Source organism: Eimeria acervulina, genomic scaffold, assembly GCF_000499425.1.
Source record: "Eimeria acervulina Houghton genomic scaffold, Eah_scaff465, whole genome shotgun sequence".
Taxonomy (NCBI): domain Eukaryota; phylum Apicomplexa; class Conoidasida; order Eucoccidiorida; family Eimeriidae; genus Eimeria; species Eimeria acervulina.
In genome coordinates this window covers 3,527-16,026 of record NW_013549782.1, presented here as the reverse complement: position 1 = coordinate 16,026, position 12,500 = coordinate 3,527, and the positions used below count along the sequence as shown (strand labels likewise).

The 12,500-nt window shown below is 58.4% G+C and overlaps 2 protein-coding genes across 2 annotated transcripts; one reads left to right on the top strand and one right to left on the bottom strand.

Annotated features, from left to right (window-relative positions):
• Window positions 1–1,899: 1,899 nt before the first annotated feature.
• EAH_00039480 (hypothetical protein, conserved) lies at window positions 1,900–9,081 on the bottom strand (the record flags this gene model as incomplete). Its single annotated transcript, XM_013395337.1, has 4 exons — window positions 1,900–2,091; window positions 2,534–2,758; window positions 2,949–3,622; window positions 4,020–9,081. 4 exons carry the CDS (start codon window positions 9,079–9,081, stop codon window positions 1,900–1,902), a joined length of 6,153 nt encoding a protein of 2,050 aa, XP_013250791.1.
• Window positions 9,082–9,727: 646 nt separating this feature from the next.
• On the top strand, window positions 9,728–12,424 carry EAH_00039470 (hypothetical protein, conserved; the record flags this gene model as incomplete). The annotated part of the gene is made up of 1 exon (XM_013395336.1): window positions 9,728–12,424. One exon carries the CDS (start codon window positions 9,728–9,730, stop codon window positions 12,422–12,424), a length of 2,697 nt encoding a protein of 898 aa, XP_013250790.1.
• Window positions 12,425–12,500: the final 76 nt, after the last annotated feature.

Here is a 12,500-nt window from a genome sequence, read left to right as displayed (position 1 = left end):
CTGCTGCTGCTATTGCTGCTGCATGCATGCAGGCTCCGAGAAAGACAGCCAGCAGCCCGTGAGAGGCGCAGCAAACGATTAAGAAATACTGTGCTGCAGCAGCTTCTATAGCTGCTGGAGCTGCTGGAGCTGCTGGAGCTGCTGGAGCAGGGCGAGTTGAGGGTTGTTATCGGTGTTGCTGCAGCAGCAGCAGCAGCAGCAGCATCAAAACTAGAAGCAGCAAGGCTGCTGCTGTTCGCGAGCAGCAGCGGCGATATATGCGTATGCAGACGGCGGCAGACGATAGACAGCGGTAACAACACGGGGGTCGGAACCCAGCAGCAAAGGCAGCAGCAGCAGCAGCAGTAGCTGCTGCTGCTGCTGCTGCTGCTGCAGCGGAGAGGGATATAACAGCAGCGGCTAATCACGCCCCTGCGCTGTCTTTATAAAGAGTTGCTGATTTTCTTCTAATTAAAAGAAAACTGCTAAAGTTCTCTTTGTACTGGAGAGCCCCGCGGGCTGCTGCAGAGGCCAACGGCAGCCGCAGCAGCAGCAGCAGCAGCAGCAGCAGCAGCAGCTGCACGCAGGCTGTTCACTTTAAAGGCTTATTAAGTAGACGAAAGATTTATAGGTTAGGGAAGAGGTAAAAAACAACAAAAATAAAACAGTTTGCATCATACAACTACAAAACAAGGGCCCCAGGCCTCCCTGTCCTCATCCCTTACAGCAGCAGCAGCAGCAGCAGCAGCAGCAGCAGCAGCAGCAGCAGCAGTAAGTACATGCAGTGTCGCTGGAGCAAGCAGCAGGGGGGCCGCTGACGCTTTTGTTTTTAAGAGTTTGATTTCTCTAATTAAAAATATCTTTAAAGTATAGTTTTAAATGCATTTATATTATATTTAATTATAATAAAACATAAATATTTAGCTGCTGCCGATGCTATTCAGGTGTACAGACAGCTCAGCTTAAGACAGGCCTGCGTTTCCCCTGGTGTACGCGTCTGAAAGAAGAATATTGATAGACAATTAATTAATTAATTAATTAATTAAAATAATTATTTAATTAATTCTTTTATTTTTAAAAGTCTTCTCTTGTGCCTTAGCTGTCAACTGCAAGCAGCTGAGCTGCTCCCTGCTGTTGCTGCTGCTGCTGCTGCTGCTGCCGTTGCTGCTGCTGCTGCTGCTACTGAGACACCCTTCCGGTGTACAGACATTGCAGCTGCATGCAGCGAATTTAGCTGTCTTGTTGTTGCTGCTGCTGCTGCTGGCTTTGTACCTCTTTCTACACCAGCAGCAGCTAACAATACACCTGGTTGCTGCACGCCCTCAGCTAAAAAGCAGCAACAGATTCTCCTCGGTGCTGCTGCTTTAAATGCTGCAGCATCTGCAGCAACCAGCAGCAAGAGCTGCTGACTCCTTCCCTCCTGTCTAGGCTCCAAGGCACCTTGTATAGCAGTAGCAGCAGCAGCAGCAGCAAATATCTCCAGCAGCAAAATAGGCTGTAGCTTTGTCCTAAAGACACACAGGAAGCTGCTGCTGCTGCTGCAGCTTCTAAAGGCTTTTAAATGCATGCACGGGAGCCGTTGTTCTATATATTGAGCTGTCTGTAGGCCGAGGCAGACACAAAATTCTTTTTTGCGTCTCTTCATTGATTTTAGTGTCTCCTCGGTGCCTCAAAGCCCTCACCAAATGAAAACAAATGCAGCTGCAGCAGCTGCTGCTGCTGCAGCTGCTGCAGCTCCTGCTGCTGCAGCAGCAGCAGCTGTTGCTGCTGCTTCTACTGTTGCTGCTGCTTTATACAGCGGGCAGACAATACATGCAGTCGCCAGTTAGCAGCAACGCCGCAGAGCAACCGTCTACAAACCAGGCCCTATAGCTAGCTAGCTAGCTAGCTAGCTAGATACATAGATAGATAGATAGATAGCTAACCATCAGTTGTTGCTGACAGCTCACTGCTCCACTCCTCGAGATGCAGCGCCAGTCGCAGCAAACGCCCGATGCGCCATTCTTGCTGCTGCTGCTGCTGCTGCTGCTGCTGCTGCTTTTGTTGCTGCTGATCTGCTTCCGCTAGCCAGGCGTCTAGAGCTTGTCGCTGCAGCGGGTGTTGCTGCGGTAGCTGCAGACGCGAGAGCAGCAAAGCAAATGCTGCTAACTTCGAGTGTATGTACAGCTCAACCGCTTCCCTCACCAAGCCACACACCAGCAGCAGCGCCGCACGCATGTGGGCAGATGCACCCCGCCTGCATTCAAATGCAGCAGCAGCAGCAGCAGCAGCAAGAACAAATGACGTTGCTGCTGCTGCAGCTGGTCTAGAAACTGCAGCAGCTGCTGCAGTTTCTAGACCAGCAGCCGTAGCTATTGCAGAAGCAGCAGCACGAACTACATAGCAGCAGCAGTAGCCGTAGGAGCAGCAGCAGAAGCAGCAGCAGTAACAATAGCAGCATTACACCCTCGCTAGCTGTCTGCTCAGCAGCAGCAACAGCAGCAGCAGCAGCAACAGCATCAGCAGCAGCAAAGCGCATGCACTCTGACCTCTCAGCAGAAAGGAAGCTGCCCACCAGAGCAACACGCGCTGTGGGGCTGAGGCCAGCAGCAGCAGCAACAGCAAACCAGAACCAGCTGCAGCAGCAGCAAGTCTCTCTTCTGCTGCTGCTGCTGCAGTTGTTTTTGGTTTGCTGCTGCTGCTGCTGCTCCCAAGGCAGCTGCTGGTACAGCTGAAGAGCCGCCTGGGGGCCCCACAGCCACAGGGCTGCTAACCGCAGCGCGAAGTCTCCCGGTGGGCCCTGAGCAGCAGCAGCAGCAGCAGCAGCAACAGCAGCAACATAAGAGCAGGACACACAAAGGAAAAGCAGAGCCGTGCTGGTATCTAAACTGCTGCTGCAGGTACTGCCCCTGCAGCAGCTGCTGCTGTGCTGCTGCTGCTGCTGTCGCTGTTGGTGCTGCTGCTGCTGCTGCTGTGCATTTGTAACGAACCCCCTTGGGGTCTCCTAAGAGAGACGGAAGAGAGGCCTCAGCAGCAGCTCTCGCGTCTGGTCGCTGGTCACCCAACAGGAACAGCAGCAGCAAAGCGTTGTGCTGCTGCTGCTGTTCCTGCTGCTGCTGCTGCTGCTGTAGCAGCTTGCTCATAACGTAATCCGTGGCTGTCTCCACTGCTGCCTCGCTGAAGCTGTCTGCTCTCAGTCTGCTGCACTGCTGCTGCAGCTCCTGAGACGCACCGCCGCAGCTGCACCAGCTTTCCTTCGGGAGTGCAGCAGCAGCAGCAGCAGTTGAAGCAGCAGAGCTCGCAGCAGCCGCGTCTGCTGCTGCTGCTGCTTTCACCACTGCACTTCTGTCTCCATCTGGACTTTGTATGGAGGAGGCAGCCGTCTCCTCGTCGGCAGGATGCACTGCTGCTGCTGTTGCTGCTCCTGCTGCTGCTGCTGTTGCTGTTGCTGCTGTTGGTGTACCTGCAGGTACGTCGCTGCTTGCTGCCTGGCTAGTCGGCAGACGCCCTCTATCCAGCTGCTGCTGCGCTGCTGCTTTCGTTTGCATCGCCTTCGCTGTTCCTGTTGCTGCTGCTGCTGCTGCTGCTGAGGCTTTGCTGCTGAGGGGAGGGTAAAGGGGCAGGCGGAAGGGGTCCCATAGAAAGACACACTGCTCAACGCCGCCTGTAAATACAGCAGCAGCAGCAGCAGCAGCAACAGCAACAGCAGCAGCAGCAGCAACAGCAGCAGCAGAATCAATAGACAAAGCACTCCAGAGATGACAGGAGGACGCGTCTGTACACCCCAACTCTGTTGCTGCTGCTACTGCTGCCGCCGCAGACCTCTACCTGGAAACTGCAGCAGTAGCAGCAGCAGCAGCAGCAGTAAGAAAACAGCAGCAGTAGCAGCAGTAATAAAGCAGCAGCAAGAACACTAATAAAGCAGCAGCAGTAGCAGCAGGGATAGAAGGGAAGAGGGGCTGAGTGCATGCATTTCAGGTGTCTGTACAGCTCACCCACTAACAGCAGCACGGCATAGGGGACAAGCTGCTCGACCCAGCAGCACCGCAGCAGCTGCCCACCGCTTTGCAATTGCTGCTGCAGCTGCTGCTGCTGTTGCTGTTGCTCTAGAGACGATGAGGAGCAGCTGCGGAGGCAGGCGAGGGGTGATGCTGTGGGCTTGACACGCCGCAGCTGCTGCAGCAGCCCTAAGGGCCCCCTCTGCTGCTGCTGCTGCTGCTGCAGGTTTGCGTCTGCGTCCTCTTCTCTACCAGCCGCAGCACAAAGCCGCACTGCAACAACAGCAACAGCACCACCTGCACAAGTGGCAGCAAGAAGAATCTCCTGCTGCTGCAGCCCTGCTGCTGCTGCTGCTGCATCTCGTCTCCACCGTACTGTCCACGCCAAGCTAGTCAAGCCCCAGTTGCTGCTGCTGCTGCTGCTTTTTTGCTGCTGCTGCTGTTGCTGCTGCTGCGTCGGGAGGGGGTAGCTGCTTAGAGCTGGGGTCGCCAAGGCAGCTGCTGCTGCAGCGTGAGCAGCAATGCTGCTGTAGCTGCAGCAGCAGATTTCCATAAGAGTTCGCGCCTCTGCTGCAGCACGAAGAGGCGTCCCGTGCTGCTGCTGCTGCTGCAGCAACAGCAGCAACGCCAGTATATCACCCCACGCAGCTAACCAAAGGCCTCCATCAGCGTCTCCTACAGCCAGCAGCGCTTCTGCTGCTGAGACGTCGCCGGCAGCACCGGCTGCTGCTGCTGTTGCTGCTGCTGCTGCACCCTCCGCGCTCCCTGCAGCAAAACTCCAGCAACCAGCACTGCTGCTGCCGCTGCTGCTGCTGCCTTCCCAAGCAGCTGCTGCTGTGGGTTTGCTGCTGAGAGGGAGGGGCAGTCGACCCAGAGACACGAAGGCAACAGGGGATGATGTCGCTGCGCTGCTGCTGCTGCTGCTGCTGCCGTTGCTGCTGCTGTTGCTGCTGCTGCTGAAACGATGCGGTGGCACTACCGGTGCCATTACGTGCAGGTAGACTTGAGCCTGCTTATTCTGCTGCTGCTGTTGTTGTTGCTGCTGCTGCTGCTGCACGGGCATACAATCCAAGACACAGAGAAGCTGGGCATCTGCTGCTGCTGCAGCAGCAGCAGCAGCAGATGCCGCCTCGGGTTCATGCCCCAGTGCTTCTGCTGCAGCAGCAACGTGCTGCTGCAGTGCTGCTGCTGCTGCAGCTGGGAGAGCTGCTGGCACGGAGACAGCTAACGGCAGCAACCCAGACAGCTGCTCCACGTGGGTAGTCCGCTCTGCAGCAGCAGCAGCAGCAGGGGTTGTTGCTGCTGTTGCTGCACTTGCTGTTACATCTCCTTGCTTCACAGTTAAGACTGTGGGGCTGAAGCTTTGTCCCTCTTGCTGGTGTTGCTGCAGTTGCTGCTGCTGATCTTGCCGCCGCCACTGCTGCTGCTGCTGCTGCTGCTGCTGGGAGCGCGAAGCTGCTGTAGCTGACTGAGCAGCAAGTACTTGACCTGCTGCAGTTGCTGCGAGCAGCAACCATCTCTGCTGCTGCTGCTGCCGCTTTTGCTGCTGCCCCTCTGTAGGAAACAAACTCCCGCCCTTCTGCATCTCTGCTTGCTGCTGCTGCTGCTGCTGCTGCAGGTCGCCATCTGTCTCCCCAGCAGCCCGTCTGTCTCCCATATCCTCACCGTTGCCGCTGCTGCAGTTGCTGCTGCTGTCGTTGCTGCTGCCGTTGTTGCTGTTGCTGTTGCTGCTGCTGCGGTTGCTGTTGCAGCAGCTACCGCAGCAAGGAGGAAGCTTAATCCAGCAGAGTTCTGTAGCAGCAGCGAGAAGGGCCTGTCTGGCTGAGAACAGCGTGACAGCCCGTTGCTGCTGCTGCTGCTGCTGCTGCTGCATGCCTTCTTGTGTCTCCTGCTGCATCAATCCGAAGTGGCCGTCTCCTAAACCAAACGCAACAAGACCTGCAGCTGTGGGGTGTACATACACCGCAGTAACAGCAGCCTGCAGATCGCGCCAATATAAAGTAGAAGAGAAGGGCTTGCATAGCCCTAGAGAATCAACAGACACTTGCTGCTGCTGCTGCTGTTGCTGCTGCTCCAGCTGCATTTGCTGCTGCTCCTGCTGCTCATTCTGCGGAGGCAAAGGAGGCAGTACGTGGGGAAACGGCAGCAGTTGCTGCTGCTGCTGCTGCTGCTGCAGCAGTGGTGCAGCACCCTCCTGCGCTGCTGCTGCTGCTTCTGCAGCAGCAGCAGCAATCCTTGGGGAGAGGAGGTAGCCGTGGGGGTCTATGAGAGGCAGCAGCGGCTGCCGCTGCAGCAGCTGCTGCAGCAGCTGATCTACAGCAGCAGACACATCAGCAACACGAATTGTTGTGTCTCCGCATGCAACGGAGACACAAGAGGGGTCCAGAGGAGACGCTGAAAGAGACTGCACCCAGCCGCCTAGACACCCCAGCTTCCATAGCAAGCATGCCTTCGCATTCACACCTGCTGCTGCTGCTGCTGCTGCTGCTGTTGCTGCTGCTGGTGCAGGTGTTGTTGTTGTTGTTGCTGCTGTTGCAGCTGCTGCAGTCTCGGCAGCAGCTGGTGGTGCCGCTGCTCCGTCTGCTGCTGATTCTGCTGCTGCTGAGCTGCTGCCACGAACTCCATCTGGAGTTTCTGCTGCTGCTGCTGCTGTTGCTGCTGCCGCTGCTGTTGTCGCTGTTTCCTCGGCTGCTGTTGCTTCTGTTGAAGCTTCATTTGCTGCCTGAGCAGCAGCAGGAGCTGCTGCTGCTGCTGCTGCTGCTGCTGCTGATGTCTCTTGAGGAGACAGCAGCGGTAGGGCGGAGAGCACCAGCTGTCTGTCCAGGCTTGTCGTGAGTACAAGCAAATGAGGAGCAGCAGCAGCAAGAGCATCTCCTTCTGCTGCTGCTGCTGCTGTTGCCCTTGGTGCTGCCTCGGGGGTGTCTGGCCACCTAGCAGCAGGGGGGCCCCCTGCAGCAGCAACAGCAGCAGCAAAGCAGCAGATTGAAAAGATGGGTCGCGTGTGCGGCTGCAGCAGTCGCGTAAGTTGCTGTTGCTGCTGCTGCTGCTTCTGCTGTTGCTGCGGGCGCTTCTTCTTCCCGCCTTTAGGCTGGGGCAGCAGCAGCAGTTGCTGCTGCTGCTGCGCATCTGCTAACGCCTGCTGCAGATGGAGACACAAGAGCTCGCCTACGAGAGACCCCAGAAGGAGACAATTTGGTGCTGCTGGATGCCACCCCACAGACAACCACAGCCTGCTGGTGTTCTGCTGCAGCCGCTGCTGCTGCTGCTGCTGCTTGCTGCTCCCTTTGCCGCTACTCGGGGCCGCCGCCTCTGCAGCAGCTAGACGCATTTGCAGCAACACAGCACCCCCAGCAGCAGCAGCAGCAGCAGGAGACAGCTGCCACAGCAGCAGCTCCTGGCTGCGCGAAGCCGACGCCAGCAGCCACCCCTGAGCTGCTGCTGCTGCTTCAGCCCCCGCATGCACATCCACCAATGAATCCTGCAGCTGCAACTGCTGCTGCTGCTGCTGCTGCTGCTGCTGCAGGCAGGGCCTTATGAAGCAGAGACTCGTTACGCGATCCATATGTCTCCCCAGGCTCCGCAGCACTTGCTGCTGCAGCACATCCACCAGCAGCAAAGCCCCTCCTTCGTATCCAACAGCAGCAAGAACGCTGCAGCAGCAGCCACTGCTATTGGTGTTGCTGCTGCTGTTGCTGCTGCTGCTGTTGCTACTGCTGCTGCTGCTGTCTTCACGAATCTCCCCTGGTTCCTCTTCATCGTCTGTCTCCTGCTGCTGCATTGGCTCTGCAGCAGCAGCAGCAACAGGGCTGTTGCTGCTGTCGTTTGCTGCTGCTGCTGCTGTTGCTGCTGCTGCTGCAGCAGTAGCGGCAGCACGGCAGTGCCAAGGAGCACGCGCAGCGCAGCAGCTGCCAGAGTTTCCGCTGCTGCTGCTGTTGCTGCTGCTGCTGCTGCAGCAGCTGCCTTTCGCGTATAGCAGCGCTATCTCAACTATTTTCTGCTGCAGCGGCTGCATCGCTGCTGCTTGCACTTTGGGTTTTGCTGCTGCTTCGTCTCCTCGATAAAAGGAGACAGTCCCTTCGTGCTGCCAGAAGACAATCTTACCCCGTGCGTCTCCACTGGCGCACAGCAGCCACATCCCACCCTCTTCTGCTGCTGCTGCTGCTGCTGGTGCTGCTGCTGCTGCTGCTGCTGGTGCTGCTGCTGCTGCTGCTGGCAGCAAACAACCCCCGCAAGCTGCTAAGGCCTCCGGCTCCCCTAGATGCTGTCTATGCATTGACACTGCAGCAGCACGGGGCATGACTCCACTGATACGCTGCTGCTGCTGCTGCTGCTGCTGCTGTTGTTGCTGTTGCTGCTGCGGTTGGACCTGCAGCAGGTTTAGCGTTTGCTGCTGCAGACGCCACAGCCTCACCGTGCGGTCTGCATGCGCGCTGAAGAAGAGGCTGCCCATACACTCGAAATTCAAGCACACACGCCTCCCCAGAAACCTGCTGCTGCTGCTGCAGCTGCTGCAGCTGCTGCTGTTGCTGCTGCTGCTGCTGCTGCCATTGCTGGAGCAGCCGGAGGTGGAGCTGTTGCTGGTGGGTGTGGTACCTGGAGCAGCAGCAGGAAGAGCAGCAGCAGCTGGTGGTGCTGCTGCTGCTGTTGCTGCTGCTGCTGCTGCTGCTGTAAGGACCCAGGAGACAGCGAGAGGCTTCGCCTTAGTGCCGCAATCGAGGAGAGACAGTGGGGCGCCCTGCTGCAGCTGCAGCAGCAGCAGCAGCGACTTCGTTACCAGGAGACAGTCCCCTGTGAGAGCGTTGCTGCTGCTGCTGCCGCTGCAATGCCATCGGGTAGATGCAGGCAGCACGCACTGAAGGGCCCCTGCGGAAGACACGACTTGCTGCTGCTGCTGTTGCTGCTGCTGCTGCTGCTGCTGCTGCTGCAGTAGAGGGTCGCATAGCTCCTGTTGCGGGTGTTGCTGCTGCTGCTGAAGCTCGCCGTGCTGCAGCTGCTGCGCATCTTGCTGCTGTTGCTGCTGCTGCTGCCGCAGAATCCGCCGCAGCAGCTCCTGCTGCTCCCGCAGCAGCAGCAACTCAGGGTCTTCAGTTTGCTGCTGCTGCCTTCCTTCTCCTGGGGCCTCCATAGCGAGAAAAAACAGCAAAAAATAACAAAGAAGAAGCAGACATCGGTCGTGGGCCCCTACAAGGGGCCCTGTGCGGCCTCTTCCAGCTGCTGCTGTTGCTGCTGCTGCTGTTGCTGCTGCTGCTGCCGTAGCCAACACAGCAGCTAAAACGCAAAAAAGAAGCGCCACAGACTGTTTATTATATACCTTGAATTCAGCAGCAGCTGCAATAAAGAAACATGCGAAGACAATAGCAGCACGGGGCCCCCGGTGTATCTCGAGCAGCAGCAGCAGCAGCAGCGGCTGCTGCTGCTGCTGCTGCTTCGTCGATGGGGGGCGAGGGCCCCCCCGACCCCCCATCACCAGCAACAACTCCTGCAGCACGTGGCTCTAGTTTCGTTGTTTTTTGTGTCTTATGGGAGACATACACAGCAGCAGCAGCAGCAGCAACAGCAACAGCAGCAGCAGCAGCAGCAGCAGCTGAACGTCTCCAGGCTCCGCCCCCCCGCAGCAGCCGTTGTGTCCCCCTCATCCTCGCCCCCCACCTGCAGCTGTCCGTACACTGCGAGTTGCTGCAGAGACAGCAGCAAACCGGAGTTGGTGCAGCAAAAAGTGCAGCAGCAGCAGCAGCAGCAGCAAAACGTCTCCTTCCTCATCCCTCGGCCTTATGACTCTACCACAACCAGCGGCGGCGGAAGCAGCAGCAGCAGCTGCTGCTGCTGCTGCACCTCCAGCTACAGCAGCACCAACAGCTAGTCAGGAGGAGCGCGCTTTGCAGCGGGAAGCAGCAGCAGAAATTGCTGCTGCTGCTGCAGGCGACGGCCCGCTGCTGCAGCAGAAGGACCTGGAGCTGCTGCAGCAGCTACCCATCACCGAGGAGCTGCAGCAACTGCTGCTGCAGCGCCAGCCTCTGTTCGAGCTGGCAGCAGCACAGGACGTCTCAGGAGTGGTGCAGCAGCAGCACGTCGGTGCTGCCGGCAGCAGCAGCAGCAGCAGCAGCAGCAAGTGGGGCTTCTGGGGCATCCCTAGGGCGCTGTCAAAAGGCCTTCGGCACGTCGGATCGCTGCTGCGTCTAAGCCGCAGCAGCTCAGCAGCAGCAGCAGCAGCAGCAGAAGATGCGTTGGCGTGGGCCCCCCGCCGCGGTCTGCTGCTCGGGTGTACAGACACCCCAACGCTCAGCTTAAGAACAGAGCAGTCGCTGCCGCAGCATTTGCTTCCTCCGCAGCTGAGGGCTCTGCAGCAGCAACCTGTGCTGCTTGCTGCAGCAGCAGGCGACTTCTCTTTGCTGCTGCCGGTCTTCAAGGCCTGGTGGCAGGCGTGGGAGCAGCAGCAGCAGCAGCAGCAGCAGCAGCAGCCATGTCTCTGCAGCATGAAGAGAGCAGCAGAAGAAGAGACACCAAACTCCGAGAGTACGATGCCTTCCAGCGACGACAGCCCCAGCAGCAGCAGCCCCAGCAGCAGCAGCAGCAGCAGCAGCAGCAGCAGCAGCACCAACAGCAGCAGCAGCAGCGCGCCGGTGCGGCTGCAGCCTGTGGCCGACTACAGGGGTTTGCTGCTGGACTTGAGCTGCAGAGCAGAGGGTCAGCAGGAAGCTGTCTCCTCAACTAGGCTGGTGTCTCTGCCTTCTTCGGGGGGACGCCTCAGCCTCTCGCTGCAGCAGCTAGCGCAGCTAGCCGTCCTCTCCCAGTGTCATATATTAACTTCTCCTGTACACAACCAGCAGCAGCAGCAGCAGCAGCAGCATCAGGGAAGGAAGGCTCAGAGAAAGGCAGCAGTTTTGTCTCTTAAAGCATTACTGGGGCTTGTCGATGCAGTTGTCGGTGAGGCGCAGCAGCAGCTGCAGCGCATGCGCTGCTGCAGCAGCAGCAACAGCAGCAGCAGCACCAACAGCAGCAACAACAGCGCGGGGGATGTCTGTCGATGCACCGGGCCCTGCTGCATGCGACAGCTTCCTTCCGTCTACGGGCAGCCGCATCGCCAGCAGCAGCAGCAGCAGCAGCAGCAGCAGTTCCCTCTTGTACCTGTACCGCACTTGGTGGCTCAGCTGCGGTGTACAGACAGCGTAGAGTGTGTACGTGCTGCTGCTGCTGCTCTGCAGCAAATAATTGCTGCTGCTCCTGCTTACCTCATTGGGGGCCTTCACTTGTCTGGTGCATGCGAAGCAGCACGCCCTTTGCTGCAGAGGAGACAGTTGGTTGCAGCAGTAGCACAGGAGTTTGCTGCAGCAGCAGCAGCAGCTGCTGCTGCTGCTGCTGCACCCGAAAGGCCCCTGCTGCGTGTGGTGTCTCTGCATGCAAAGGCAAGTCCTCTCGAGCTGCTGCATTTGCTGCTGCTGGGTGCAGATGTTGCTGAAGGCGGTGCTGCTGCTAGCGGCAGCAGCGCAGCAGCAGGAATTGCATGGGCCTTCGCTATCCCCTCACGCGAAGAGGTTGCTGCTGCTGCTGCTGCACTGCAGCAGGAGCAGCATCAGCAGCAGGACGTACAGCTGGCGCTGCAGCTGCTGGAAGCATGGCCGCATCAGAATCTGCAGCTGTACAGACAGCTCAACCTGCTGTCTCCTCGGTATAAGGAAGACGTGCGGTGTATAGACGGGAGACCCAGCAGAAGCAGCAGCGCTGCAGCAGCAAATGAAGAAGCATCTGCAGCAGGGGCAGTCGAGGGTATGGGGCAAGACGGAGAACAGCAGCAGCAGCAGCAGCAGCAGCAGCAGGAGGGATTGGGCTTCCAATCTAGCGTTAGAGACAGCCGCTGCTATCTGCATCATTTGCTGCAGCAGCAGGAACTGAACGGCCCCTCTCTGCTGCAGCAGCATAATGTTGAGTGCTGCCTCGCACTTGCTGCTGCTGTACGCAACAGCATTAGCGAAGGGACAGCTGCTGCTTTCGTACGCTGCTTCCTGCAGACGCAGACACTGACGCCGCAGCAGTATGCTGCTGAGTTCGCTGCAGATGCTGCTGCTCCTGCTGCTGCTCCTGCGGCTGGTGAAGCCGCGGGAGAGCGCGTTAGAGAGGCGCCAGACAGCAGCGAACAACAGCAGCAGCAGCAGCAGCAGCAGCAAAGTGAAGACAAACAACAGGTAGCAGCAACTGTCTCCGCGGCAGCAGCAGACGAAGAGACACAAGGCACGCAGAATAGTGATAATAGCAGCAGCAGCAGCAGCAGCAGCAGCAACACTACCAAGCAGGATACGCCAGCAGCACCAGCAAAGCGCCAGCGGGGCCGCCCGCGTCGCAGCAACAGCAGCGCAGCGGACGACAGCAGCAGCAGCAGCAGCAGCAGCAGCAGCAGCTCTGCAGCAGCTGCTGATAGCAGCAGCAGCAGCACGCATGCGCCATCCAATAAGAGGCGCCGCTTACAGAATTGAGGGAAGCAGTAGCAACAACAGCAGCAGCAAGTGCTGCACAGGAGGGAGAAGCAGCAGCCGCATGAATTGCTGCTGG